This window comes from Suillus fuscotomentosus, assembly GCF_016647785.1.
Source record: "Suillus fuscotomentosus strain FC203 chromosome Unknown F5891scaffold_8, whole genome shotgun sequence".
NCBI lineage: Eukaryota > Fungi > Basidiomycota > Agaricomycetes > Boletales > Suillaceae > Suillus > Suillus fuscotomentosus.
The window spans coordinates 243,998-271,356 of record NW_024539520.1 but is presented as its reverse complement, the minus strand read 5'-3'; the positions used below and the strand labels follow the sequence as shown (position 1 = coordinate 271,356).

General features: G+C 49.4%; 7 protein-coding genes across 7 annotated transcripts; 2 read left to right on the top strand and 5 right to left on the bottom strand.

Moving 5' to 3' along the window:
- Positions 1-1,617: 1,617 nt before the first annotated feature.
- On the bottom strand, positions 1,618-3,366 carry F5891DRAFT_1183605 (uncharacterized protein; the record flags this gene model as incomplete). The annotated part of the gene is made up of 7 exons (XM_041366310.1): positions 1,618-1,913; positions 1,970-2,168; positions 2,218-2,262; positions 2,310-2,387; positions 2,436-2,783; positions 2,826-3,014; positions 3,226-3,366. 7 exons carry the CDS (start codon positions 3,364-3,366, stop codon positions 1,618-1,620), a joined length of 1,296 nt encoding a protein of 431 aa, XP_041230533.1.
- A 1,046-nt stretch (positions 3,367-4,412) lies between these two features.
- On the bottom strand, positions 4,413-6,651 carry F5891DRAFT_1183604 (uncharacterized protein; the record flags this gene model as incomplete). Its single annotated transcript, XM_041366309.1, has 7 exons — positions 4,413-5,071; positions 5,120-5,180; positions 5,256-5,459; positions 5,512-5,556; positions 5,608-5,709; positions 5,769-6,452; positions 6,514-6,651. The coding sequence occupies 7 exons, from the start codon at positions 6,649-6,651 to the stop codon at positions 4,413-4,415; spliced, it is 1,893 nt and encodes a 630-aa protein (XP_041230532.1).
- Positions 6,652-16,678: 10,027 nt separating this feature from the next.
- Positions 16,679-18,167, top strand: F5891DRAFT_1183600 (uncharacterized protein; the record flags this gene model as incomplete). Its single annotated transcript, XM_041366308.1, has 7 exons — positions 16,679-16,708; positions 16,759-16,833; positions 16,885-16,999; positions 17,055-17,108; positions 17,159-17,728; positions 17,777-17,881; positions 17,929-18,167. The coding sequence occupies 7 exons, from the start codon at positions 16,679-16,681 to the stop codon at positions 18,165-18,167; spliced, it is 1,188 nt and encodes a 395-aa protein (XP_041230531.1).
- Positions 18,168-18,659: 492 nt separating this feature from the next.
- F5891DRAFT_930104 (uncharacterized protein) lies at positions 18,660-19,343 on the bottom strand (the record flags this gene model as incomplete). The annotated part of the gene is made up of 2 exons (XM_041373939.1): positions 18,660-19,166; positions 19,233-19,343. Coding segments are annotated over 2 exons (618 nt in total), but the record flags the coding sequence as incomplete, so codon positions are not given.
- A 905-nt stretch (positions 19,344-20,248) lies between these two features.
- Positions 20,249-21,171, bottom strand: F5891DRAFT_1183598 (uncharacterized protein; the record flags this gene model as incomplete). The annotated part of the gene is made up of 3 exons (XM_041366307.1): positions 20,249-20,572; positions 20,625-20,936; positions 20,986-21,171. The coding sequence occupies 3 exons, from the start codon at positions 21,169-21,171 to the stop codon at positions 20,249-20,251; spliced, it is 822 nt and encodes a 273-aa protein (XP_041230529.1).
- Positions 21,172-21,362: 191 nt separating this feature from the next.
- Positions 21,363-24,488, bottom strand: F5891DRAFT_944445 (uncharacterized protein; the record flags this gene model as incomplete). Its single annotated transcript, XM_041374552.1, has 6 exons — positions 21,363-21,631; positions 21,681-22,532; positions 22,586-22,777; positions 22,826-23,220; positions 23,271-23,764; positions 23,817-24,488. Coding segments are annotated over 6 exons (2,874 nt in total), but the record flags the coding sequence as incomplete, so codon positions are not given.
- Positions 24,489-24,999: 511 nt separating this feature from the next.
- Positions 25,000-27,304, top strand: F5891DRAFT_976534 (uncharacterized protein; the record flags this gene model as incomplete). Its single annotated transcript, XM_041376615.1, has 5 exons — positions 25,000-25,206; positions 25,322-25,743; positions 25,792-25,895; positions 25,944-26,075; positions 26,154-27,304. 5 exons carry the CDS (start codon positions 25,000-25,002, stop codon positions 27,302-27,304), a joined length of 2,016 nt encoding a protein of 671 aa, XP_041230527.1.
- Positions 27,305-27,359: the final 55 nt, after the last annotated feature.

The window sequence follows — 27,359 nt, the reverse complement described above, 5'->3', positions numbered from 1 at the left end:
TCATGAACGAGGAGATAAAGATCACTTTCTGAGTGTCGGTTTTATAGATTTCCGAGTTGATATCAATGTAAGCATTGCATGAGAGCATGAATGACTTGGACTTGTCTCTGTCGCCATCAAATGTAGGAGGATGGTTGATCTTGAATTCTGTTGTCTTGGATGAGGCCGACATGTTCAATGGTGGTACAGGAGTACCAAGGTTCAGGGCTTGGAAGGTAGGGGTGAGTGAAGTCAGGTTGTCGCCTTTTTCTTCGCCTGCACTAGCTGTCTTGCTCAGTCAGGATCTTTCTGTTCTGGTTTCGAAGTTTCTTTGACACGTATGGATATAGGTGTCTTTCTGGACTTCAATCTTTTGTTACGAACTAGGATAGTTCTTAACAACAAAGGCTCAACAGAGCGTTCACGTTGTTGAGATCTTGTATAGCTCTTCAAATAAGAAGAGGTTCGTAGACTTAGTCAAAGGAGTGCTTTGACTAAGAGATCGGTTCAGACGTCTTAAGATTGGTGGTCTTAAGCGAAGGAAGTTTTCAGGGTAAAACCTAGTAAGATTGAAGTGACGTTTCTAAGTAAAGTACACGTGCTTAAATAGGAAACTATATGCGCACGGACCAAGGCTACGGTGAGATAATAGTACAAAGGTCGAATACGGAAGTAAGACCAAGAAAGGAAAGCTAAGCTGCTAAGAATGTAAGGCGTAATGGCAGATACGTGAGAAGTAAAGGAAGTAGAGCGATTGTAACAGGGAAGGGCTCGGCTAGGGATTGTCAGCTGTCAGTGCACATGTAGTCATGGATACTGGTTATCCTCAACTGGCTTACACAAGTGGCCGGCAAGAGTGCATCTACGGATTGTCGGAATGAGTGACAGATGGGCCCAGTCAATTAGTGTTTGGTCCAGAGTACCAAAAGGGCCTACAGGATATGCCCAGCAGGTCAGGAAGGTCTAGTGAGTGATGTTTGAGTCTATAGAGTGTCTTACTGATCGGCCCAAAGAGTGAAGCATTAAATCTCAGAAAGGCTCATGAGTGCCTGGTACTTGCATATCTGATTTCGGAAGGGGTGACAGATATTACGGTGACATGGATAGCATTTGGTCTCTGAAGGTGACATGGTGAATGTTTATAGGGCTGCGTCTCGGAAAGAGTTGAAATTAGGACTAAATGAAGATGTCGGACCCGCACAAGTCACACAGCAATGCAAATCCGATAAGCAGGTGATGACCGGACAGCCGATCAGCTGGAGACGCCTGGTTCCGGAAGATGGTATGATAATAGGCAGTCATATATGTACTTTATTGATACACCTCTTGGAGGGATGCACCGTGCATGTAGCATCGGTGATGCACCCATGACCGCATGGACTATCTACACCGGATTATCATGCCATTGTCTGTCACAGTTTCATGTGAGCATCATGAAATTGAAGCATTCCCTCACCATGGATCACAACATATTGAGGGGAATAACAATGTGGTTCTCATCTAACAAATACAGAGAGTGAGAACCGGAATACAAGGGAAAGTGACCGGGAACAGCACAAAAGAATAGCTAAAAGTACACTATATATGGTATTGGAAACTAGTTTGTTCTACATATACCGGAGGTGGCGACATCGCTCTCTACCGGGCATCTGAGGCATTGAGGCGTTGCTCCAGTGCGTTCAACCGCTGGTGGAGGATATTTTCCACCGAACACACTCTTATCTCCAAGGCATCCACATGGTCATTGGTGGCAAAGAGATCCAGTCTCTTGCTGAGGTCCCAGATTCCCTGCAGGATGTCCCTTGCAGCTGGCTCGGGATTGGCGATGTTGGCTGGCGCTGGCTGATCATCCTGTTCCGGCCGAGGGCTTGTGCCAATGGTTGGGAGTTTGCACATGGGCACACCAGCCGGCGGACCACGCTGTTGCTTCTCCTCTGAGAGTCATCTGGATTGGTTTCAAGATCCTTGCCGGATTTGAAAGCAAACTCACCTTCAACTATAGCCATGGCGGCCTTTGCTTGCACTCTCTGCCTGACACCGACGCCGTTGATCGCACAAGTAATCTTCATGTGGTCGCAGTTTGCGCATGCAAGTCGAATGTAGCCGAACTTTTTGTCCAGAAGGACAATGCAGGGTATGTCCAATTTTGTGCACTTGTTGCACTGCCGAGGATGGTAATGAACAGAATGCTTGACATATGTTAGCCATGGGCTCCTGTGAATGTACTGACAGACTTACCTGGCACGGAGTGGTGATGTGAGCATCTGAGCCCAATTCTGCAGGCTTTGAAATTGGTCAGCATACCAGCGCTATAGATAAGTGCAGATCACATACCCGAGTGTCTGCGTCCCAGAAAGCCTTTTATCGCCTGGCGGAACAACCTTGTCAGTGGTGACGGTCAGTAATGTCTGCAGCGGTAAGTCATTGGATGCATGAACCAAGATCAACAGACATACCTTTGGCTTCACATTGATGATTCCTGTTGGCCTATTGTCGACATTCTGGTTCAACTTCCTCGTCTTCTTCATCGGCTCTTGGGACGCGGAAGCCAACTTGGAGGCTTCAATTACATCAGCCCCATCGGTATCTTCATCATCCACCTTTCTCTTCTTGCTATCGCCAGCCTCGAAAAGTGCCTTCCATTGTTCCCTCTCAGCTTCGGCCACATACAAATGGCGGTATCTCAAGGGTGGATGTGCCGGACAACTGAGAGGTGGCAGGTTCTTGAGCACTTGTGGGCGGGAAGATCGTTTTCGTTCCGCTACTGGCTTGGTGATGATATCCAGGTCTGTGCGGGATGGATTCTTGTGTGCTCATAAGCGCGATGATCGTCTCGGTTCCGCCACCAGCTTGGCAACAAGATCCAGGTCTGTGCGGGATGGCAGGGAAGGGAGAGCTGAGGGTGTGAGTGGCAGGACAATGAGAGCTGAAGTGGTTGCAGGAATGGTTGTGGGAATGCTCGATGTTGCAATGACAGGGACATCAAGCGCAGAGGGTGGGTGATAGTGGATGGTCTTCTGGAATTGTGGGTGGTCCTTGATTCATGGGTCGTTGTCAGTAACAGAGGTCCAGTCGGGGACACTCTGAAAGGTGCCGCCCCTTGAGTACTGCCAGATAATGGCAGCACAGGAGAGTAGGAGAGGAGAGAATGATGTTGCTGTTCCCGCGTAAAGTTTCAAGTCTCTTGCCTGTATCAAATGTTAGTTTGACACAAAGCATTTTGAGGGGAACATCAGAAATACTCACCATGCGCCTGGCTATCTCATCCGATAGCTTCAAGGCCTCAGGATCGCCCTCCTTCACCTTGATGCATCGCTTCATGAGCGATTGCACAATGACCAGTGTGACTTTCAATGCGTCATTAGCTGCTTCCGGAGGTACAGACATGATGGATTTGTAAACAAAATATGGTGGTGCAGAGGGAAATGAATACATTAGATATCAAAAGCTGATTTTGGGAGATTCCGACAAGGCTGGATTTTATCAATCCGGTTATGAGTGTTACTGGAAAGTGATGGATTGTGGATTGTGGATTGGAAATTTGTAGTCTCAGTCTTGTATCCATGAGAGGTCTGACAATTGTTCGACACAATGTTACGTAATAACCCGTCCACCACTCCCCGGATGAATGAATCCGAATGTGGTAATGGTTATAACAGTTCAAAATGATTGCTCTAATATTGCATTCATCTGGCACTGGAGTGAGAATAAAACATTTGGCTCCTGCTGGTAAAGCATTCTTTATTCCAACTGTGTATACTGTGCAAGTAGGCCTAACCATCAAACTTCTACACTACATAACACAAGATTGTGAGTAATATCAGGTGTCTAGCACCACATATATGCAACTGAACTCTGTAATGATATATCAATGCCGATCCGGATTTAATGTTCATATTCATGCTGACGGCATGGGTCTGCCGGGCCCTGCTATAAACACGAGATTGTCATAATCAATACCATTCTCTAAATATAGGGCGACATGCCAGTGGCTTGTGATACTTATGTTCTGGATGCTGGTATAGCTAATAGATGGATATGTGCCTCACAGCATGCAACCGAATAATATCAGATCCTGATCTGACGTGAATATTCATGTCGGATGAATATGCAGTACATATAGCATCCGCTGGGCCGTAGTCGGGAGTGACAAACCTTGCATTCATGCCTGTTCCACAACCACAAGAACCATCCAAACCAGAGCATTATGCCGTTGGATATATCACACCTTGATACTCAGACAACTTAGTTCTGAAATGCTAACACAATATTCAAATTGATCTTCCTAGACCAGGCTAACTATAAACGTCACACACCTTCCAATACAGGATCCCATTTAATATTGTCGGTATGTAGGAGCACCAAATGAATGCAATCAAAACTAAGTAAAGACATGACATCATCACTGTCCATCAGGATCCAATAATAAGTATTTAATCATTGGATATCATTGAGAGATCGCTAGAGGTGTCTGGTGATACATCCACTGCCGGGACCATGGAATCGACAGTTTCCGTAATGAGCACAGCAGATGCTGAGGTACCAACATGCTCTTGAACACCCATCATCACGGATGCATCCCACGCATGAGTCCACTGTCGGCCGATTGCTGAGATGTGCGGGTCTTCATCACTCTGAGTGAGCCAGGCCGGCAGGTGTGCATTTGCATGACTTAGGGGGGCATAAGTGGTAGTGTTGATCCGGGAATGATGTGCAGTAAGATCATCTTTATGGTCCCGAAGAGCAATGGTTAAATGGCCAACAGAAGCTGACATTGCTCTCCATTCTGTATCAGATGAATTGAGATGTTGCTCAAGTGCACTCAATCGCCGTCCAAAGACATCTTCCACCGAACCGAGTCTTGCATCCAACTCATCGACCCTTTCGCTGGTGGCGAGAAGATCAAGCTGCCTTCCAAGGTCCTGGATGCTCTGGAGGATGTCCCTTGCAGTTGGCTTGGGCTGCGCAGGATTGACTGCTTGCGGCATTTTCGCCTCAGCTTGCACCGATGGGTACATCATAGGCATCGGTTGAACCTCTGTGTGAACCGGTGGAATATCAACAGACATTGGGTTAGCATCCGGTGCAGAGTCTTGATAAGTTTCAGTTCAAGTACCAACTGTGGAATGAAAATATTCACCTCCGTGTTCAATGTTGTTAGGCTCAACATCCAAAGAGGACAGTGCCGGCAGTATCAAGATCTGCCGGGACCGGGTATTGACCGGAGTATTGTTCACAACTCAGGACTTGGGGGCACATGACTTAGAGTGTCTGACAGGGTGGGCATCACCTGCTGCTGTGGCCTTTGCCTGCATTCTTTCCCGGACGCCGACTCCGTTGATCGCACATGTGATCTTCATATCATCACAATTAGCACAGGCAAGTCGAATGTATCCGAACTTCTTATCCGGGAGGACAAGACAGGCCACACTCAATTTGGTGCACTTGTTGCATTTCTGTGGGTGATGACGAACGGAATACTTCAAACATCTTAGCGTCAATGATATTTCATGCAAATAATAATGAGGTTACCTTCACTGCCGTGGCAATAGCAGAGTCCTGGCCCCATTCAACAGGCTGATAAATATCCGAGTCAACATCTGCAGTTAGCCCAATAAAAACACTTACCCTGCTTTCTGCATCCCAGAAACCTCTATCATCTGTGCCTTCCGAGTGATGCGAACGTGCCGATGCCAAATCCTCTTTGGTGATGCGCTGTGATGGTACCACCTTAGGGAATATAATCATGTGGTGGGTCAGCTATGCCAAACGAAAGACGCGGAACTCACCTGCGTCAGAACTGGGTTGGTAGTTTCATTGTCTTCATCAGCCGACATTACCCTTTTCCTCTTCAGAACAGACTTCCGTGACCGGGAAATCGAGTTGTCAACTATTTTAGCCTCTACCAGTTGGTCATCTTCTGCCCGTCTCTTCTTACCATTGCCACCCTTTGGAATTGCATTCACCGCATTCTTAATGCCTGGCACAAAAAGGTTGTATTTCAGCGGAATTGGAGCTGACACAGGAAGGGGGGTCAGAGGTTCCAATGCCTTTGAGAATGGGGATGGTGACAATGGCGACAGTTCTATTGCCGGTGTGGCAGATATGCTCGAATGGTCTATGTCTCCAGGAGGAGGGGCTGAAGTAGATATAGCCGCGACAGGTGGTGTTGTCAATGAGACCAGTGCCGAAGTTCCAGAGGAAGAGGAAGAGGAGGATATTCTTGTTATTGCTGTTGGAGTCTGAGCATCAGGAAGAACAGGACTTTCAATGCTGACGATAGGGCGGTAATTGATTGTCTTGTTGAACCATGGGTGACCCTTAATTCTCGGATCCTTGTCAGTAACAGACCCCCAATCCGGCAAAGTCTGAAAGATGCCACCCTTTGAGCAGTCTCTCACAATGGCTGCACATGACAATAGTTCTGGGGACAACAAAGTGGCAATCCCTGCATGACACTTCAAGTTATTTGCCTTTGTCAAAGGTGTTCATATTAATGAAAGTAATAACATTGTAGCAACAAACTACACTCACAAGCCGTCTGGCGATCTCATCCGAGAGTTTCAATGCTTCTGGATCGCCTTGCCGCAACATCATGCACCGCTTCATCAACAATTGCACAGCCGCCAGTGTTTCATTCAAAGCCTCATTAGCTGTGTCCGCAGGTGTCATGGCGATGTTAAAACTTTGTTGCAGGGTAATGGGTGAGATAGTATACAGAAGGGACAGAAAGGTGACTTTGAAAAATTTGCACACGGGTCGGGATTTATATCCAGACATCGGTTTGTGGCTCTTCCCGAGTGTTGTGCAATGTGAAGAAGATGGATATGATGACGTAAGATCATGACAGCGTCCACCATTGTTCAAAGGTCCACAGTTGTGACACGGTGCCACTCATCGGATTGTTTGTTTATCCTCCTCGAATCTTTTTCAAACCAAACCATGATGATACCAAGAAAAGTTCGGTTTGTTATTCCCGAACAGCCATACATTGGCAATACCCCCTCCATGTTCTCCATATATGGCAGCAATGTCGAAAGAGACAGTCCAGCAGCACTATGCCTTCCTCTGGACAAAGATCCCATCGCCTGGTGGGGTGCATATGTACCATTAGAGTCATGGACTCCTCCTAAGCTGAGAAAATCAAAGTTCAAAGGAGTAGTCGGATTCGCGGACTATCCACATTTTAAAAGTAAGCATGCCCCATCCTGAGCCAGTGTAGATGAGGAATCTTGACTAGATGTGAAAACACTTAAAACAAAAGGGTGCTCAACAGCAAGACCGGGATACGAGACAACGACTCGACCCAAGGGACAACCACTGAGAGAAGTTCCTCAAAATAAAGTGGAGGGAAACTCTATGAGCTAGGCAGGTGCTAACAGGCGCGAGAAGATAATGCGCGTGAAGGCGCGCCTTGAGCGTTAAGGGAAAGGTCCTATTGAGGAGTGAATGCCCAGATGGATGATTGACAGGAGAATAAGATCTTATAACAAATGAGGAGGTGATCTATACACTTTCCAGTACACAAAGATAAGGGGAAAGTAAGTACCAGAACCAAAGGAAACCCTTCTGTATTTAAGAATGGAGATGGCGCGCTTCCGAGCGCGCTCCTGAACCGAGTAACCATATCAACTCTAATTATAACTAAGTTTAAATAAAATTTCTATAAGTAGCACGGACGTCGGACCGAAGATTTTATTAGTTCAATGGATAAGATAAAAATAACGCACCAGCGAATCAGTAAGGACATGGGACGGATGGACGGACGATAGTGCGAAGACCTATGAGGAGGCGCGCAAAGCGCGCATATAGCGCGTGCGTAGGTAAGGCGCGCCTAAGTGCGCGCGAGTTCGGATAAGGCGCGCGCGAGTGCGCGCGAGACTGGTACTTAGGAGTAGAGCTGTAACATATAGGAACATATGGGTAAAGGCCGTATATTCGGCATTGAGAGGCGCGAGTCTCTACATCTCCTGGGGACTTACATTCTGAGTGTCCCCACTCAGTGCTATAGCGCGGGATCTTGGACTTAGAGAGGTGGTGATAGACAGGGATCAGGTGATCGCAAGAGTAGGGCCGTCCTTTGATGATCGCGAGCATCGATGATGTAATCGGAGGAGATGTTGATAAGAAGATGGACGCGTTCTCGCGATCTCTTGACTTCTTTGTTATCAATATTTCACCATGCCTACTTTCACTGTTGCTATGTTGAACTCTACTCCTTCCCCTGAGCCTGTTCCAGTGGCGCAAGGGCTTCCTGAGGACGCGCCTATGGGCGACGCTAGCGCGGAATCCGATACCGACCGCCTCTTCACCGCTTGGGCCTCCATCCTAGTCTCCCTGGAAGGATGTGTGATGTCCGCGCCTGAACTCAAGCTGGAACTCCTCGAGGATCAAGAGATGTGGTTGCGCGAGTGGTATTCAGTACTGGTGAGTGCGCTTACATGTATTGGTCTTGGTTGTGGACTGACACTCCTAGGCTACTCTGAACGGTTGTTCTACGCGTGCAGGTGTGTTGGCGGTGGCACTGGAGATGGACGACAAAAGCGCGGAGTTGTTAAAGCAAGGGCGGAAGAGTTGTAAGGAGATTGAGGCGGTCGTGAAGGATTGGAAGGCGAAGGCGATTGTGTCAGTTCCTCAGACACCTCCCATGCAAGCTGCGCGCGCCACTGGCGCGTCCGAAATCGAGGCGCGCGCCACTGACATGTCTGGTACTGATGCCAGCAAGAAGGTGCGCCTTCTGTTTCCTGTTGGCGCGCCACTCTATTAACATGTTTGGTTGCGCTAGCTGCGCGCCGGGCGCATGTCTGTGAACAAGGTGCGGCGCTGTGGCACCTGCATTGCCAAGGACATTGACTGTGGAGGCGCGCCTGGTCGCCGGTGCCCTCCTTGCGATGTGTCCAAGTGCGCTTGCACTTTCTGTAAGTCGCGCCTCTTGTCTTATTATTGGCGCGTGCCACTGACTGCTGTGGATTAGCTAAGCGCAACCTTACTGATGCGCCTAAGGCGCACCCGCGCAAACCGATGCCCAAGCGCCCTATCGCAGAGTCTGCAAAGGAAACCGCTTCCTCTATTGCGGTTGAGGATGAAGAAGAATCCGAGGAGTCGGGGATGGATGTGGAGATTGTTGGAGAGCGCTCTGTGGAGGAGAAGGTCGTGCGCGCCTCGCGCGATAATCCTGTGCATGCTGTTGGTCCTTTGGCGTCTGGTTCTGCGCCTAAGGGAAAGGACAAGTTCAAGGATCCAGCGGTGGAGTTGAAAGAGGCGCGCGCGGAATCCGCGCGTTTGAAGGAGGAAAATGCGCACTTGCACACTTCCACTCTCCAGATGCGCCAGTATGCGCGCGCCCAACAGGCGGATCTCCTCAACTATTCCAACAAGTTTTTTGCCATGTCCAACACGTGGGCTGAATTGGAGAGGCAGATCAACGACTCCCTTAAGTAGATGCACCTCTCTTTTGTTTTTCTTGTCTCCTAGGCGCCAATGCGCCTGTACAATATATCTTGTGTTGCCTTGTCCATGTCCATGTCCTTATCTGATTCACTGGGCTTAAGAATTTAAAATGAATAGTATGTAAGTAAATGACAAGCTCGCGACAAGATCAAGGTAATGCAATGGACTTTACTGATTTTCTGCGGGGTGCGCGCCCGTCTTGTCTTCTTTGCGCGCCTTCCATCATCTATTCCTGCCGTGTTGCACCGTGCGCGCCGAGGCGATGACGCGCGCGCGTTAGAAAGTGAAAGTCTAATGAGGTGATTATGCACGCGCTATACAATTAAGATAGTGATCAGTATGTACTTGCGGGGTATTAGCGTGTTTCTTGGTGCATTTGATATATTCTAGAGTCTGTGGGGTTTATGTGCAGGCAATGCGCATTATATGAACAAATGATATGAGAGATATCACCGGATGAAACCTGGGGTAAAACTGAGAGTATGTACTTAATGAAATATTTTTGTGTTCTTCGTATTATCTGGTGTTTTTGTTTTTATGTTTTTGAGGGATGCACATTCGCGCGAATATGATTGGGTGATGCGCGGGCGCGCGGAATATGGTCGCGCGAACTAATTGTCTTGCGCGCACTCGGGCTCATCTTCATTGGGTTCTACAGTTTCATATGCTTCTAGTTCGTCGATACTCTCGTCGTCTACTCCAGTCATTTGGGTTACCGATACGTGCTCCTCGCTACGCGGGTAGTAAGGAATGATGCGAAATGCGGCGAACTGAAGTTTTGATATTGTGCCGTCCAACTCGGCCAACATATATGAGCCTCCCTTCGTGCGACGCACTACGATCATAGGTTCCAAATAGCGTGGCTTCGTCTTCTTGCTCAGCTCGTATTCGACCTTCGAGTTGCATACCAATACTAAGGCGCCGGGTTCGAAGTCGTGCGATTTGATAGACGCACGGAAGCGTCTCTCAAAATCGCGTATGGACTTGTAGCGCGCCGCGACTACTTTATCCCTAATCGCGTTAATATCCTCTACGCGCTTCTGCAATTGGCGCGCGCGCCATGCTATAAGGTCAGTGGTGGTGAACACGCCTCGATTTGGTAAGGGCGCGAGGAACGTCGCTTCTGCAAGATCAAAGGGAAATATTGGCTCGACGCCATGCATCATGAAATAGGGCGATAAACCCGTCGCTTTATGAATGGTGACGCGCTCAGCCCAGAAAACTGAATGAACTACCTGATACCAGTGAGAATCATCTCCGTCGCAGCTTTTAATGATGGCCTCCCGGACATCGTGGTGTCGTCTTTCGACTATACCGTTTGCCTGAGAATTATATGGCGAGATGCGGATTAGGTGAATCCCGTATTTGCGCGCGAGCTCGTCTACTGCGAGACTATATGCGGGCGCGTTGTCCGTCACTATCTCTGTGATCGGGCCCCACCTACACAAGAGCTCCTCGAAAATAAAAGCGGTTAGCGCATTAGTATTCTCTTTGCGCAGCATGCGCCATTCCGGATACGACGTTAGCGCGCATCGCGCTTGCACGAGGTATTCATATCCGCCCGCTCTGGGCATCTTCATCGTGTCGATGTGCGCTTTGCGAAATAGACCTCCTGGTATGGGGACGATTGGAGGAATATGCAGCCTCCTCGTTTGGCGAACTTGGCATTCGTGACACGTTTGTCCGTACCATTTGATGTCTTTGATGATGCGCGGCCACCAAAAGCGTAGCCGTAGGCGCGCGCTGACGGTATAGATACCCTTGTGCCCTAAGTCGTCATGCGCCTCCTTGAGAATGCGATAGCGCTTGTTTGGAGGTAACACAAGTTGATGTTTGCCGTGCGATGCTCTGCGCCATAGGTTGCCTTCCAGAACAAAATAACGCGCCGCGTTGTTCACGAACTTCTCGAATTCTTCATCTGAAACGTCAGTGGGTCTTTCGCGTGTGGTAAGAAACTGTTCTATAGTGGTCATCAGCGCGTCTTGCACGCGCACCGCATCCGAGCGTGGGATATCTGGTTCTGGTTCTTCCGTCTGCGCGACATCAAAGTATACGCGCAACACTGGTACGCGCGTGCTCTGCGAAATGAAACATGTGCGATGCACTTCGTGGTGTATGTCACCCGAACCACCAGCTATATGATGCGTGCAATCGTTCAAAAGCGCGATAGCGAACGAGTATGCGCGATCAATCCAATCCTCATGATTATTGTCCTCTATGGGGTCTTCCTTGGCGACTGGTCTCCTTGAGAGACCATCAACGCCTTTATGCTTTTGCGCGGATACATGAACGAGTTTGAATGAAAATAAAAGGATACCCGCGATCCATCGGTTGATGGTCGCGTTAGGCTGCAAGTCCGGATTATTGATCATACCTTTGATATACTTCGCGTCTACCTCCACCATCAGATTCTTCACCCCAAAGATGTATACGCGCACCGCGCGGAAGAGTCCGAAGAGTTCTAGCTTCACTTGAGAGTAGCGCCTTTCCACGTCGTTTAGTGCGATTGAGCCAAATCGATTTGGATAGCGCTTTCCATCTTCGCCTATCTGCAGCAATATGAATCCAACAGCGATATTGGAAGTATCGACTGCTAGAATGACTTTGCGCTCGCTATCATAGTCGATGCGCCTTAGCGCGGGTGATTCTAGAATTGAGTCCTTGAGGGTCTGCATGGCTTGGCGCTGTTCAGGGCCAAATATAAATGGCGCGTCTTTCCTGGTGAGGTTAACTAGCGGGCGCGCGATGAGCGAGAAATCGCGAATGAATATGCGCAGGACGCCGCAAGTTCCTAAAAATCCGCGCACTTGCGACTGATTGGTGGGTTCTGGCCAGTCACGAATCTTCTGTACCTTGGATTCTTCTGGTACGTGCCCTTCAAACGTGCATTTGTGTCCGACAATGATTGCCGTAGGCGCGGCTAGAACAAACTTTGATGTGGATACGGTTGCGCCTACGTTCTCTAGGCACTGTAGGATGCGATTGACAACGATGCAATACTCCCAGATGAAGCGCCGGATTCCTGCATTTTCGGGTATTGTCTCGTATGAACCGTCTTCGCACTGATTTGATCGGAACATCATCCACGAATGGCAATGTGAATTCTGGAATCTCGTGTTGCAGGATAAACACGGTATCACCTTGGTAAACCTGTACAGCATTAGCATGTCCTTGAGGAAGAGTGGTTAGCCGATGAGGACCCAAAGGTGTTCCAAAGGTCGTCAAGTTGCGCGAGTCTACGTGAAGCGCGCGCTGGTCATAACCTGAATATAAGTCCAATATTGCGTACACCGCGTATCCAGCGAATGCTTCTGCGAGAAGTTCAACAAAAGGCGGAAGTGACGCGTCACGAATTGTTACTGCATTGAGCGGCTGCAAGTCGTGAACTAGGTGCAAGGATTTTCCATCTTTCTTTACTACGCAAAACCAGCACGAGTGATATGCGGCCATTGATGGTTCATATACTCCTGATGAGATCTTCTCCTTGATGATGCGCACTACTTCATCTAAGGTGGCTGGCGGGATCGGAATATTGCGCTGAGACCATGGCGTGTGCGGAACCGTAGGAATCTTGTATGGCAGGAAGTAGGTCTCGTTGAGGCGCCCGCGCTCTGAGGCGTCCCATGTGAATGCGAGTTCGTGTACGCGCACGAGCCAGCGCACTAACTTGAGTTCTTCTGGCCATAGCCAATTTGCTGGGTCAAGGTCTAGTTTATCTGCGTGCGCCTGGCGCGAACTCTGGGGGATGGGTGGGTAAGTCGGGTAATCCTGCTAACAGATCATCTGGCAATTGGCGCACTACCCTATACTCTGCGGGCATAGTGGTAGGTACCGTGCGTACTTTCTTCGTGACTGGTTTATAGACCAGCGCGTGAAGTACGGGATCATAATAATAAAAGGAATTAAAGGTGTCGATAGTCGCCTTATCTATAACGGTCTGCATGGATGTTAGATGCGCATAACGCGCTGAATACTGCAGGATAGAAGATGAAGGAAATTGATGCGTAGAGACTAAAGGCAATGCGTTGTTGCTCCTTAAGAGCAAAGAATGGGATGCGCTATCTGCGCGCGCTATGTGCGGCGCGTTAGGCGTGATGCGAGAATGCGAAACTTGATGCGATAAGGAAAATACTTGGGAAGACGAATGCTTATGGGCTTCTCCCCGTGAATGCTTCAGATCATCGATACTTAAAAACCCTGTTCCTCCTCCTTGAGCGCGTGACTTGCGCACTTCGTGTCTCTTGCGAGCTGTCGCTTGACCCAAGGTAGGGTTGGAATGCGCAATTCTTTGCGCGCGTTAGGATCAGTCAGTATGAGATCCTGCTCTCCGTTGGGCAGATCAAATGTGCGACACAAGGTAAGCTTCAAGAATGGGCGCCCTAGTAAAACTTCAAAGGTCGCGCGCTCGATGACCTGGACTTGGAAGTATAAGGGTCCTGCGCCAAAATCAAGCGGGACGTTCTCTATGACTCCTAGTGTCGCGTCGCGTGATGTGTTCACTGATTCCATATTGAGGCTATGGTCCGACCTGAGCGGTATGCCGAGCTCTTTCCATACTTCCCTTGGCATGACTACTACTTCCGCGCCTTGATCTAAGACACAGGTGAGAGTGCGCCCTTCCAATGTCTTAGCGCGAATACAGTGCAGGGGTGCGAAGTGATCCGCGACGATTTTACCGTCGTCACTTCGCATGCGCACATCCTCGTATTGCTTTAGCCATTGGTTGGTCGCGGGATGCCCTGATAATTTGTACACCGATACTGCGCCTACTGTGACGCGCTTCTTGGTCGTAAGTTCGCGGAAGTGTTGGCGAACATCGGGAGATACAGCTAATAATTCCCTTACTGGGATATTGAGATTGGAATTGAGGAGGCGCTCGACAACGCGTTTGTCGGCCTCCTTGTCTTCGAGCGCGAATGCATAATGATATGATGGTGACTGTGCTGGTGCTTGGGTTGGTGTTGATGACGACGATGGTGGCAATGCTGAAGATTGGGATGGGGATGACGATGACGACAATACTGGCGTGGACGATGATGGTGTTGACGATGAGGGTGAGGCGCCCTTAGGAGGCGCCTTGGCGCTTGTTGGCGTGCTTATTGGCGTGCTTAACGGCGCTACTTTCGCTACCTCCTTTCCTTTACCTTTGTCAGACGAAGCTTGTATTTCGGGAGAGATTATCTCCTCCTCTACTGTGGCTTGCTTAGATGCAGGTCTCGGGCGCGCGCGCGTTTCGCTGGGTATTTCTACACCGTCGAAGCGCACGTTTTTACCTTTGGCATTGTGCTTCTGGTCGCGCCTTGCAGCTACATAGGCTATCGCTTCAGTCATGAGATCCACCGTCTCGTCGTCCTCATCGAGTTCCGTTTGCGCGACTGTGTGCACGAACGCAGATGAGCCTACTTCAATTACCGCGTCGATCTCGTCGGACGCGCGGTAGAATAGTCCCGCTGTCGCGCCTGTACTGGTGGTCGTATCCGGTGTCGCGCGACTTGCATGATGTCGATCTAGTCGTTCCTTGAGTAATCCTCGGCCTGGAATCCAGTCGCCATTTGGCAAGACAAGCTTGCGCGTCTCTTCGCTAACCTTACATTTACCCGCGTCAATATACCTTTGTTTCTCCGCACAACGAGGGTAGTAATGTTCGAGACTGCCGCAAAAGGCGCAGTCATTGAACATTGGCGCTTCGCGCTTATATTTGCGCTTGGTTACTGTACCTTGCGCGGGTGATTGCGCTGATGTGGTAGCTGTGACTAAGTTAGTGAATGACGTTGCCATAGGAGCGCTAGGCGTCGCGCTAGCTGCAGGCGCATTCGCGGGCAGAACGAAATGTCCAGCTGTAAAGACTTCCATGAACGGGTATGGATCCTGCGGGTAGTGATCAGGAAATTTGATCATGAGGTGTGTGCGTATTAGCGCCTGAGTATCCTTGGGAATCCCTTCCATGAATATGCGATCGCGCTCGGCTTTACCAATGCGATCTTCTGCCAATAGCAGTTGCATGACCTTCTTGAATGCGCGAAGGTAGTTGCTTAACTCCTGGTACAAGGGCATCGTCTTGTTTGCGTATTTGCGCGCGATGGCTTGTAGATCCGAAAGCGCATAGCGCCTTTTGCCATCCCATCCGGGATACATTACCTTGACTTCTTTCATGAACGTGTTGTAATCGCTTACTTGCGCCTCCGGCATTCCGCCCCATAATTCTCGGTCATTGTGCTCAAGGTAGCGGATGATACCCTTAATGCGATCGAGACCTTGTAGACCTATGTCATCAGCGAGCTGCTCGTATAGGTCGATAAAGTCGGCGAGGTTGTTGGTTGTGCCATCAAATTTAGGCGCGTCCGTTGTTCCACGGACAGGCATTCTGGTTCTTACTGTGGACATGACGGGCGGTTGGGAAATTGCAGGCGTGGGGATCTTGTGACTGACAGGTGCTTGGCGCGCGTACGCGAAAGGAAGGTTTGATATAACGGTACCACCTGGAATTGAAAATGGCACGCGCGGTGTTTCTAAGGCTTCTTGCTTGATCTTAGGTATTCCCGTTGTAGGAAGCGCATTCTCGCGTGCGGGGACTACTGGCGCATTAAGTGGAGTGTCGCTAGAGTCGTCAAGTTCGGTTAGCGCGCTTAGCGCTGACAGATTAGAAGTATTAAAAGGAGGTTGATTGGGCGTGTGGAGGAATGCTCCAGGAAGTTGGCTCCTTGGGTTATCTATTGCTTCGAAGCCGTCTGACGACTCTTCCTTGACGGATTCTTCAGGTGAGGGCATGACTGGCGATATCAGTTGTCTAGGCGCACGCGCGAAGAGCGCTGGATCTGGTCGTGGAGGTTCTGATATATTGCGCGAGCGACCGCGCGTGTGTTGAATGAATAAGGGTCCTGGTATAATGGATTCTACCGCTCTGTCGAATGCAGCGGTGGCTTCTTCTCTGGCTATGCGGCGACTGTTGGGTCTGAGGCGCCGACCTTCTATCTCAGAAGTGTCCCTTGCGGTGGGCTCCAGTTGTAGATGAGGAATCTTGACTAGATGTGAAAACACTTAAAACAAAAGGGTGCTCAACAGCAAGACCGGGATATGAGACAACGACTCGACCCAAGGGACAACCACTGAGAGAAGTTCCTCGAAATAAAGTGGAGGGAAACTCTATGAGCTAGGCGGGCGCTAACAGGCGCGAGAAGATAACGCGCGCATACGCAACGCTCAAGGTGCGCCTTCGCTTTGTGCGCGCACATTCTCGAACCTCCCGCTCATGCGCGCATCTCGCGTGCCTTTGCCTCGCGTACGTGCGCGTTATCTTCTCGCGCCTGTTAGCGCCTGCCTAGCTCATAGAGTCTCCCTCCACTTTATTTCGAGGAACTTCTCTCAGTGGTTGTCCCTTGGGTCGAGTCGTTGTCTCGTATCCCGGTCTTGCTGTTGAGCACCCTTTTGTTTTAAGTGTTTTCACATCTAGTCAAGATTCCTCATCTACACCGGTATACTAACAAACTTGCAACAACAGAATATAACTTGGAGAATGAATTTGCAGCCGGCTATGAAAACACAGATGACCCCATCGCAAAAAGAGATCAAGGTAAGCTGATGGTGTCCATACTCCTGAATTTCACTCACCGGATGTTGTGACTTAGCATACGAGCTGTGCTTCAATGGCCACTGCGACGAAATCAGAAGCATGCTGTCCGGTGAGCCTCCCATTTATTTCGATCGACTTTGCTTTTCTAAACGTCTAAAGATATGTATCTTCTGGAAAGCATGCGGACCTCTGACATTACGGTACACATGGTCTCACCACCGGGATTCACTGCCGACATCACCGGAAGAAACGACCGGGATCCGCAGGACCTTGCATGGGATAATCCGAGTTCGGAGGGGTCGCCAAAGGATCCATATGCCAGCCAATGGGGCCATCCTAGCCATGATGTAGGCATCGCCGGTTCAAGTGAATCGATGGCCGATGCCTACGATTGTGGATGGGACGATCCAATGCATGATGAAAGTATCACACTCCCGGGTAAGTCCAGGGACAATCTGTATGATTGTGGATGGGATGACCCGATGGATCATCAATTGATCATGGAATCCGGTGAGTCACCCGCTGATGCCTATGACTGTGGCTGGGATGATCCAAAAGATCATCACATCATATCCACCGATGACTCTGCGGAGGATCAATACGACTGTGGATGGGGTGATCCGATGGATACCGACAAGCCATCCACAGCGGTGATGGCAGAACAGCACTGTGGGGATGTAAACCCATCGGTGGCCGAGGATTTGTATGATTGCGGATGGGATGCAGTAGGTAAGTCGTACTCTACACGTCTGCATGATGACTTTTGAAGCAGTGCAGGTATGCCCGGCAGGCATGCAGGAAATGAACACAATGTCTTCCAACATGCGGAACATTCTATGCGACATGCCATCAGAAGCCTACGCAGTATTTGGCATGAGGATGGTGAGTATCCCTTATGTGGCATTGCTCACGATTAACACAATGGGCAGCAAATTCTTACCTGAACAACATACTGCCAACCGACGAGGTTGACCGAGACCAGATGCCAGCAGCGACGCAGACGGCAAACCGAAATGTTCTCGGGACATACGCGGACGCAGTGATCAAAGTGACAGAACTAAGTGAGGACGTTGCAACCATTCACCATTTCCTTAATGTACAGCGTCGGATCATGGACCAACTGGACAACATGATTGCAATTTGTGAAAGGGATGGCCGGGCTACATGAATAGGCGTGCCATGCCGGGTGACGGTACAAGTAGAGATTGTAATTGTAATTATATCGACTGCCGAGAGTGACCAGGCCAATGAAGAACTTGTATAAGCGCACTGACAACGTATCCGGGTAATGTTCATTGCTGGGCCGATGCCAAACAGTTGCATATATTCCCCTATATAAACGCAATTGACCGGCTGTGGCCAATTGCCATGTCGGATGAACGTGTTCCATCGAACTAAGCTCCCGGATCAATGATTGTGAGTCGACCTACATTACAATCAATGCAGTATCTACATCAGATAGCCGCTCAAACATCAGCCTATGGATCATGCCCCGGCAACAACGTAGTAACTAAAGAATCGATAACCAACCGAGGCTAAGAAAGCAATGTAAGAACTACCGACATGATCATGATCGGTATCGAACAAAATCAGCCTGATTATATCTAGCGAGGTGGTATGTGGCAAAGTCGGCCAGGCTGTATTTTGCAAACTCTGTACGTGGGGTTCCGGCATAGTTGTGCACACTGTCCCGCATAAACCATGCCCACACAATTCTGTCACCATCTCCCACCCGGACACCGTGCCTCACAAGCCGGCCAGAATAACTTACCATGACTCCCGGATTGTATAACAAATCGATGCCTAAGTTTGTCAAATTCATCACCGCATGTTTATAGCTTCCTATGCAAGTGAGAATGTCAAATCCTTCCGGAGGACATTTGGGATCACGATGACCGGGGGATTGCCTGTTACAAACAATTGAAGCGCCGGAATATGCTGACGCCCAATGCTGGAGACAGCGGTACATCTGATCTTCACCATGCGCTGCGGCCCACTGCCCAAGCGCCACGTGAGTGGACATTGATGCCCGGTAAAGTTGTGGGTGCATGACCCGAAGGGCAGCCGATGACAAGAGAGCCGGACGCTGCATATCTATAATCGATGACAGGCCGCTATCGCCCTTCAAGGCGGCAGAGACTTCCGGAATAAACCCATCCAACGGATTCTGCGGCGGCCGGCCTTGACACTGCCTGTGTTCAGTACTCAATGATTTGGGCAAGCTTGGTCTCACCTCGTGCCCCTGTTGAAACCAGCAAGGCGAAAGATTGATACACCCGGGTATCAGACCGGGTTCTTTTGATGGGTGAAAGTACGAAGTGTTTGTCCTCCATTTCGTCGTCTTTCCGGTCGATGTCTTGCTGGTGGTCATGCTTTGTTGTAACAGCTTGCCCATACCGACTGTGGCAGTAAACATATCACGCTTTTTGTTGTCGGTCAGTGTGATCGGACATCTCTGCGTGCCTAAGCTCACCTGCAGGGACCAGTTCAGTGCACCCGGCAGATACCAAAGTATAATTCTGCAACCAGCGTCGATTACAACCGATGGGCGATCCAACAGAATGCGCTCGGCGGGAGGGAACTTTGCCAACAAAGCTTCTTCACGAGCATCATTCAGTCCCGACTCTCGTTTGGTCAATGCCTCATTGTACCGGATGATATCGATATCCAGTTTGACTTCACATGTCAGGATAATTATATAACGATATAGCGCTGAACTCACTGGGATGCTGATACGCCTCTGCAAGCACAAACGCAAGTTGTCCGCATGCCAGCATTGTTTCCGGATCAAGTTCCGGAGGAGCAGGAACAAGGGGTCTGCCAGCAACATGAGCCGCGAACTGTTGCTCAACCCATTCGCTAGCTATGTCGACAGCATTGAGAGCCCAATCCTGCGGAATGAATGATGTTGGGTGAGTGTCGAGATCAAGGGCAGCCAGTTTCTCATGGTAGGCCGCCCAATACTCATGGGATATCATGATGTAGACAAAGGGTATGGTGTGTCAGCAAGGGTTGCGTCTTAAGTGAATATTTGCCGAGCAGCCTCCTAGCTTATGATGTAACAAACCTAGCGGCAGCAATGATATACACGTAATATCAGAACGCTCTAGTGTCCGGCAACACCATTTGTCATCAAATTGTACAACACAGGTATCTACCGGACATAACTCATGTAATATGTACATATACCAGACTCGTCTGCTAAATATGTCGATTTACTTCCGTAACTATTGGACATTGCGGCTGCATTCATTTGCGCACAAAGGGATGCAATTCAGGAAATGGATCTCCGCGGGTAGATGTTCCGATCCGGCCATTGTTATAATCTTCCGCCAACACGTCCACTGCCGCTTGAGAGGCAGCCATGGCGTCATAAACCTCGTCGAGAGGCTGTTCAAGACGGTTCATTGCATCGACCGCCGCTCCCGTGGCTTCGAGTTTCGCAACCAGCATTTGTCCGAGGTCTAGACCTAGCCGGGCGACTTCAGTCCGTAGAACATGAAGTTGTTGAATGAGCGGATCATCCAGTCGCGGATGAGTAATCGGTTCCGGTAGGAGCAAACCTAAGGCTGGCTAATGGTGTGTCAATGCAATTACAATTTGGACAAGACTGAACATCACTTACCCGCTGTTTGAAGTGATCGGCTGTGAGCTCGTTCACCTCAGCTACTGAGAGCCGGAGAGGCATCTGCATAGGCGTGAAATGAAATGTGGTTCCCCACCAGCAGTAGCGGTAGCGCGGAACAACCCGATATTGAGCCACCGCATCACCATCCTTGTTGTGCGGACAGTCCCGGAATCTCGCAAAGAGTGTTCGATGGTTTCGGTCTTCCGTTTGAAAATCTGTTATGTGGAGCAGGACATTGCTGAGATAGACCGGCATGCTGCTATTGATGTTCATCGCCGCGCACTTGCTGACGAAAGGTATCACGAAACGCTGTAAGTCCGTATCAGTAGAGTGGTTTCATGATTTGACATGGAATTACCTCTGCCTCCCAGATGAGGTGTTGAACAAACGAGTACTGATAGGAACCTGTTGGGTTTGGCTCCGCCAGCTGCGCGAGATGAATAGCGGTGAATCTGGAGGTGGCGTATTCAAATATATGGGCTGCATCCCAGACTGAGAATGAGCCGGCGACAGACTCGTAGAGTGAGCGAGTTTGGTCAGTCATGGTGAGTGGTAATAGGAGAACTGCGATGAAACCGGTCCTGGACACATTGTTTATATGTGTTGTCGGAGCTTGAAACCACAAATCCGATAATGTGGCTCATATTCCGGGATGTCTATGAATGCAACAAAAAACATAATGTAGCTATTTATAACCGTTACTCTGATTCACAAGATAAACCACACTCTCGGCAATTAAACAATGACCTTGAACATCGGATTTGCTTTGAGAAAGCTTGTACGTGCATGTTTGGCCAATTGGTGGTACATGTGGGCCTGCCGAATTGCGTAACATTTGTGGCCTTCTGGCAGTGGATCGCCGTTGCGAGTGATACGTGACAGCCACATACCTGCCTTGTGGAGGAAAAACTGTAAGGTCCAACACATTTCATATTCGATGAGCAATTGTTCTTCCGACCATCGGTCGCGCAAAGCCTTTGCCCGAAGCCAATGGACCCTATAGACTATGTTCGGTTATTGTTCGGTCATGATGATCTTTAGACAGTCACTCACATTCGTTCATCCAATCGTTGCTAATGGAATCACCTTGTACATCAAGAGACCAGAACCACGGAAGGGTGGAGTTTCTCTGTCCCCGGGCGTTCGGATCGGCGACTGCAGCGCTTGCCTTCAAATGACTCTTCTCCATCCGAAGATATTTTTCCAATAGAGCATGAGCTTGTAGATTGCTAAGTTGCGCCCGGCATTTTGAATAAATCATAGTTTGCAGTCTGATGACCCTTTCCACCGAATGAACCTGCGTCCATGCTCTGGTGACCTTGGCCTGAGATTTTGCCGGACGGACGGTGGTGCGGAAGAGCACAGCCTTGTCGGCTAGGAGTACTCTGATTGCTTGCAGGGTGTCGTTAGCCTGCCCTTCCCGAAGTGCAATTTCCTGACCAACTAGGTGGCCTACGCCTAACTCCGTGCATCTATGGATGCCGATGTTGGATGGAAGAGGTATCATGACATTCTCGGGGCGGAAGACCATGCATCGCGGATCTTCATGGGAATCATGTTCACTGTCGGTAACAGCGTCCACTTCTTGCTCTGAATCATCAATGAATTCAACCTCCATATCTCTGATGTCGTCATCCAGATCGAAGTCCTCTCCGAGATGATTGACTGCAGCAATCGTAAATTCATCAATCCGGCTTTGCAACTTTGTCCGGCGTCTCCCTATCTCCAAGTGCTGCGTTTCGGTGGGATGTTTTCCCAACCTCCTGATGTCCATCGACAAAGATATCTGCAGCTCTTCGATTGTGATCCCGGATGCGATCCATGTGGCGGCACCCCGTTGCGCGTTCCCACCTCCACGGCCAACACGAGCCAGCAAGGCCAGCTCTTGTTGTTTCCGCGTCGGTGCTATTCACATCCGATTGGTCATTTAGTTCGGAAGCACAGTCGGCGTGACACACCCTTTTGTAGCTGCACGTCAAAAACATCCATCGCCGAAGGATCTGCCAGTCTCCGTATTTGTGCTTGTCGATCCTGCTCTTCCCATTTTTCAACTATGGTCGGATCGGCGGCATCATGAAGCTTTTGAAATGCTGCCGTGCTTTCGGAAACTCCCTTGACAGCCTCTCGATATTTCCGACATAGAAAACCACCTGGAGATCATGAGCATCAATCATTGAGCGAAGAATGGGAGTCCTAACTCATTCTTATCATTTTCATGAAATTAGAGTCGTTCATTTGGTAGTCGAGACATTCTTGTCGGTGCGGGGTTGACATCCCTCTCGCAGAAGGAGATATAATATTTAATGGTGCCCATAACGTCTCCATAATCTCCCCATCTATTCTGGCTGCTCCTGTAATAAAGGTTGATGCATACCTCACATAGCACTTGTCCTGATGGCCATGGACATGCCACAGTCCTATTCCCGGTACGATCTCCATACCGGCAGGGATGCTCATGTATGGACTTTCATTTACCCTACGCCGGAAATGCTTGTTATACTGGCAGTTGATGTCATAGAATGTTAAGGCTCGTGTGAGTCCATTGGTGTGATGGCTCAAAGCATGACAAAGAGCGTAGTCCATATTCATTTGTCTGATTAATGACGTCAAGGAGGATACAGCCAGTGACATCGGTTACCGTACCTTTCCCCTTTCTGGAAATCAACAATGGAATGAGGCACAAAACAGCCATGTCGAGCGCATGCACAACCACCAATTCCTGTAGCTTCCAGTTTGTGTCGGGAAGCATTTGCTTGATTCACAGCCCGGTGGTTGTTGCACTCTGACATTTGAACATGTTCGTTGGCGCCGGCTAGATGGGCCTTGTATTTGTCTCGGGTCACCATGAAGCACAGGCCATCGGTCAACCATACTTCATCTTCCGGACGAGTAGGATGCAAATGTTCTGCTTTGAAATTACCATCCATGACCAGAGATCTCGCATATATCCATTCCGGATCATCGCTGTGTCTTTCGGCCGGCTGCGGCGCATTTATGCCGGGTTGAGGGCACGCTGGGCAAAAAAGAGCAAGTTCACCTGATTCCGGTTGTTTTCTGTCGTGAGCGAAGCCGTTCCATTTCAGCAGTTTTAGTTGACGCCATTGCCGTCCCACCCGCATCAATTCCCTGTAGCGGTCCTGTTTTGATGTTAATTCATACATGGATGACCAGGCAGCACCTTGCACATACCGGGACTGAGTGGGGAAATATGCTAGATGTCATTCTCCTCAATTTACTGTAGTAATTCATAGCTGATGTTCCGCATTCTAAGTTATCGAGCAGAAAGCCGTCCAGTACAGAAAACGTGAATGCTGACTTCGGCCGACTGAAAGATGCTGGAAACATGCCTATCGCAAATAACTGCTTGTCCGGGGTACATGCATTTGGGCATTTACAATACCGGATTATCAGGGAATGGACGCCGGATTTGTCAACCACGGTTGTGCATTCCTTGCCGTGAAGGAAAGGCAACTCCGGTATAGCTGAGCGATCATAGGAAGGTTCATACACAGGCTCGTCCATGTCCTCCCACTCATGTGCATTTTCCAGAACCGGACACGGCAGCCCATCATGCCCGAGATGAATTTCCAATTCTATCTTGGTTAATGATGTTTCTTCAAAAAAGCTCCCGTTCCATTTGCTAATCTTGTGAAATGGCAATCGCCTGTGCTCATGTCGACAGCATTTGGCGCAAATTATAGGATCACCGAGGCAATCATGACACCGATACACCACCGAATGTACACCGCATAATGAGCAAGACTTGTTTGTGGGCGGTGCCTCCCGTTCTAAGAGGAGGCGAAGGTAATCGTCCTTCCGAGGTATCCATTCACGGAGATAATCGTTTGGGCTCTGGGTGCCTGGTCAGCTTTGGCAGGATGGCAAACACATTGCTCACCTTCGTCTTTCTTTTCCTTAGCCAGACGTTCAGCGGACCAATGGGGTCATGACCACTCCAGTCTGCATGATGGGAATTGAAGTCCGGTGTAAATTGAGGGTTTGTAAGATTCAAAGTTTGTTTGGCGGGAGACTTTGTTGGGGATGATTGGGCAGACTGACTTGGCTGGGGTCGTTTGACCGGACACCATTTCCCTTTCCGGCCCCGAGTAGTGTCTTTTACTTTCCATTCGACTAGCTGAACTGGTCTTCGTGGAGCCAACACCCTCACTCTTGATTTGCCCATGAACTTGGTATGAAGTTGTGTGAATTAAGATGCATAATACATTGTAGACACATAATAGCCAATACCCCTCGCTTACTAGCCGAAATGAAAGGAGGGCAAATAACTTACTGCACATATTTTACATTCACTGACAATCCCACGCAAACACACACTATCACTAAATTCCATTGCTATCCTCTTAAGTCCATAATGACTGACCACGACTCTGCCTCTGAATCTGACACCAGGAAGCAGCCTCCGTTGAGTCAGGAGGAGGTGACAATCCTAGAGTCCTACATTGAGCAATGGGACTCAGCTGAGCCATCGGAACGAAAGAGGGTCTCCAAAGCAGCTGCAACCGAGGCTCGGACGAAGGCTCCAGTGATGTCTATAAGACTACTGAAGGATCGGAAAGTGGTGAGCCTCTCATCATCATCATCATCATCATCATCATCATCATCATCATCATCATCATCATCATCACCGTTGTCATCGTCGTAGTCACGAGAAAACCAGCTAAAATATCACACAGGCCTACGAGGCATGGTTCCGAAGCCAAGGGACAAAGAGGAAGCCATCGAAACCTCCTATCAAGATAGGGCAGAAATGGACTGAACGAAGTGTGGTAGACACGCTCCGGAAAAAGGAACTGTTGGAAAAAATTCAGGACGAGACTGGAGCCAAGCCTGGTACAAAAGAGATGATCAACCACTACACCAAGCAGCTTAACCAGCTCATTGCATCCTTGTCACCGGATGAGCTCCAAGAAGCCAAAGAGACGGCTGAATTATGGAACCGTCAAGGTGTTCCGGACGACGTCAAGGCCGACATTGCTAGGAAAAAAGGCGATGATATGATTCATCATTTCGCAACCGAGATGTGGAACCGTGCGGGAATGAGGGTCTTCATTGTATCTGCCTGGAAAAATGAGGAGGGTAAGATCCATGTCGCCGGGTGAGTGATCCGATCCTTTCGCCATGTCTCCTCTCACATTTCCGACAGTCACGACTATAACAATGAATATGGCGGTGCAGACTCTTTCATGAAGACTCATAACTGGGATACCATTTTGCCGGAATGGGATTCCTATGCCGAGAGCGCATTCGGTAACGACCTTTATATGATGCCTGAAGATTCACACTGACACAAAACAGACGGTAACTTGGACGGAGATGCTGTTGTCACCAGGAAGAAGGGTCGACAGGACAAGACTTATATTCTTCAGCTGGGCGATGACGGATATCCCGTGCTCCCTGCATGCGATTCTGTGGATCTAGATACGAACGGTGATCCGGGCATTTTTAACATGGCATTATAGTAGGTCGACGTCTCTCCCGCTCTGAGGGTTATCTGAATGTTGGTAGGGAAATGTTGTGGAGATCCAAAAATTGCCATTCCATGGAAGTATGTGATACCCAGATACACCGAGATCATACCTGCGGAATGTCTTCCCGAAGGCCACAGTCTTGCAGAGCCATCGAAGCTAAAGCAGGTTCATGCCACTCAGCTGCTACAATTCTGGTACAACCGACAAGAGGATGGCGAAGCGCACGTATTGGAATTCATTGGTTGGTGGGATAATGATAAGGAGGATATGGTGCTGGCAGCCGACATTGATGTACCAGTGAGGAAGCCAACAGCAACAACCCGACAACCCAAGCAGAGGTCGCAGTCCCGGAACCGGATCCGGGAGCAACCTGAACAGCAGTCTACCAAAGAAATATCAGCATCGCGTCCAACTACCAAGAAAACGCAGAGTTCCAAAACAACTCAAAGAAAGGGAGCTAGCTTGCCGCATCGTTCACGGAAGGGTAGAGGACCTGAGTCATCTGCTGATGAAGTCAACGACCAACCGATCACCACTGCTGAGTCTGTTGACGGATTGGACGACTCCGAGGATGAGATTCCGAGTCAGCACAAAGCGACCAAGTCTACAGGGAAGAGCAGGCGCCGGGTATCCATGAGTAGCAGCAACGACACAAGCAGCGATGATGAGCAACCCGGAAAGTTTGTCGACACCGGCAAAAGAACCAATAAGGATGTTCCTGCATCTCCTAGCACGCCCGCTACAGTAAATATCCGGCCCAACAAGATGAGGACAGCGGTAGAACGCCCGCAGAATGCTGTCCGCAAGCGTGGCAGGAAAGGCGTCGGGCTTGAATCTTCTGCAACAGCCGCAGAACGCACAGCCAGTGCACCCGGGGTACAGGTCAAACGGCCTGCACAGGTGGTCAATACTGCTGATGTTATCCCAGCAAAAACCCGAGTTCACAAAAGGACTGCCGAAGAATCATTGGAAAGGTCTCCCACAAAACGGACGAGGCGTCAAGCGGCAATGGAACAGGACAAGGGAATTGCGAGACAGGCTGGTAAAATGGCAGGGAAGAAACAAGTTACTGAACAGGCTACCGATGGGTCTCCCTCGAAACGGACCAGGAGCAAAACGTCACAAACCGGTGCGGGTAAACGTGCCCGGAAGCCCAACTCTCGGTACAACGATTATGTAAAACCTTGATTGATGCGGGTCTCTTTTTGGGAGGAGGGAGAGAGGGGCGCGGGTGTCTCTTCCG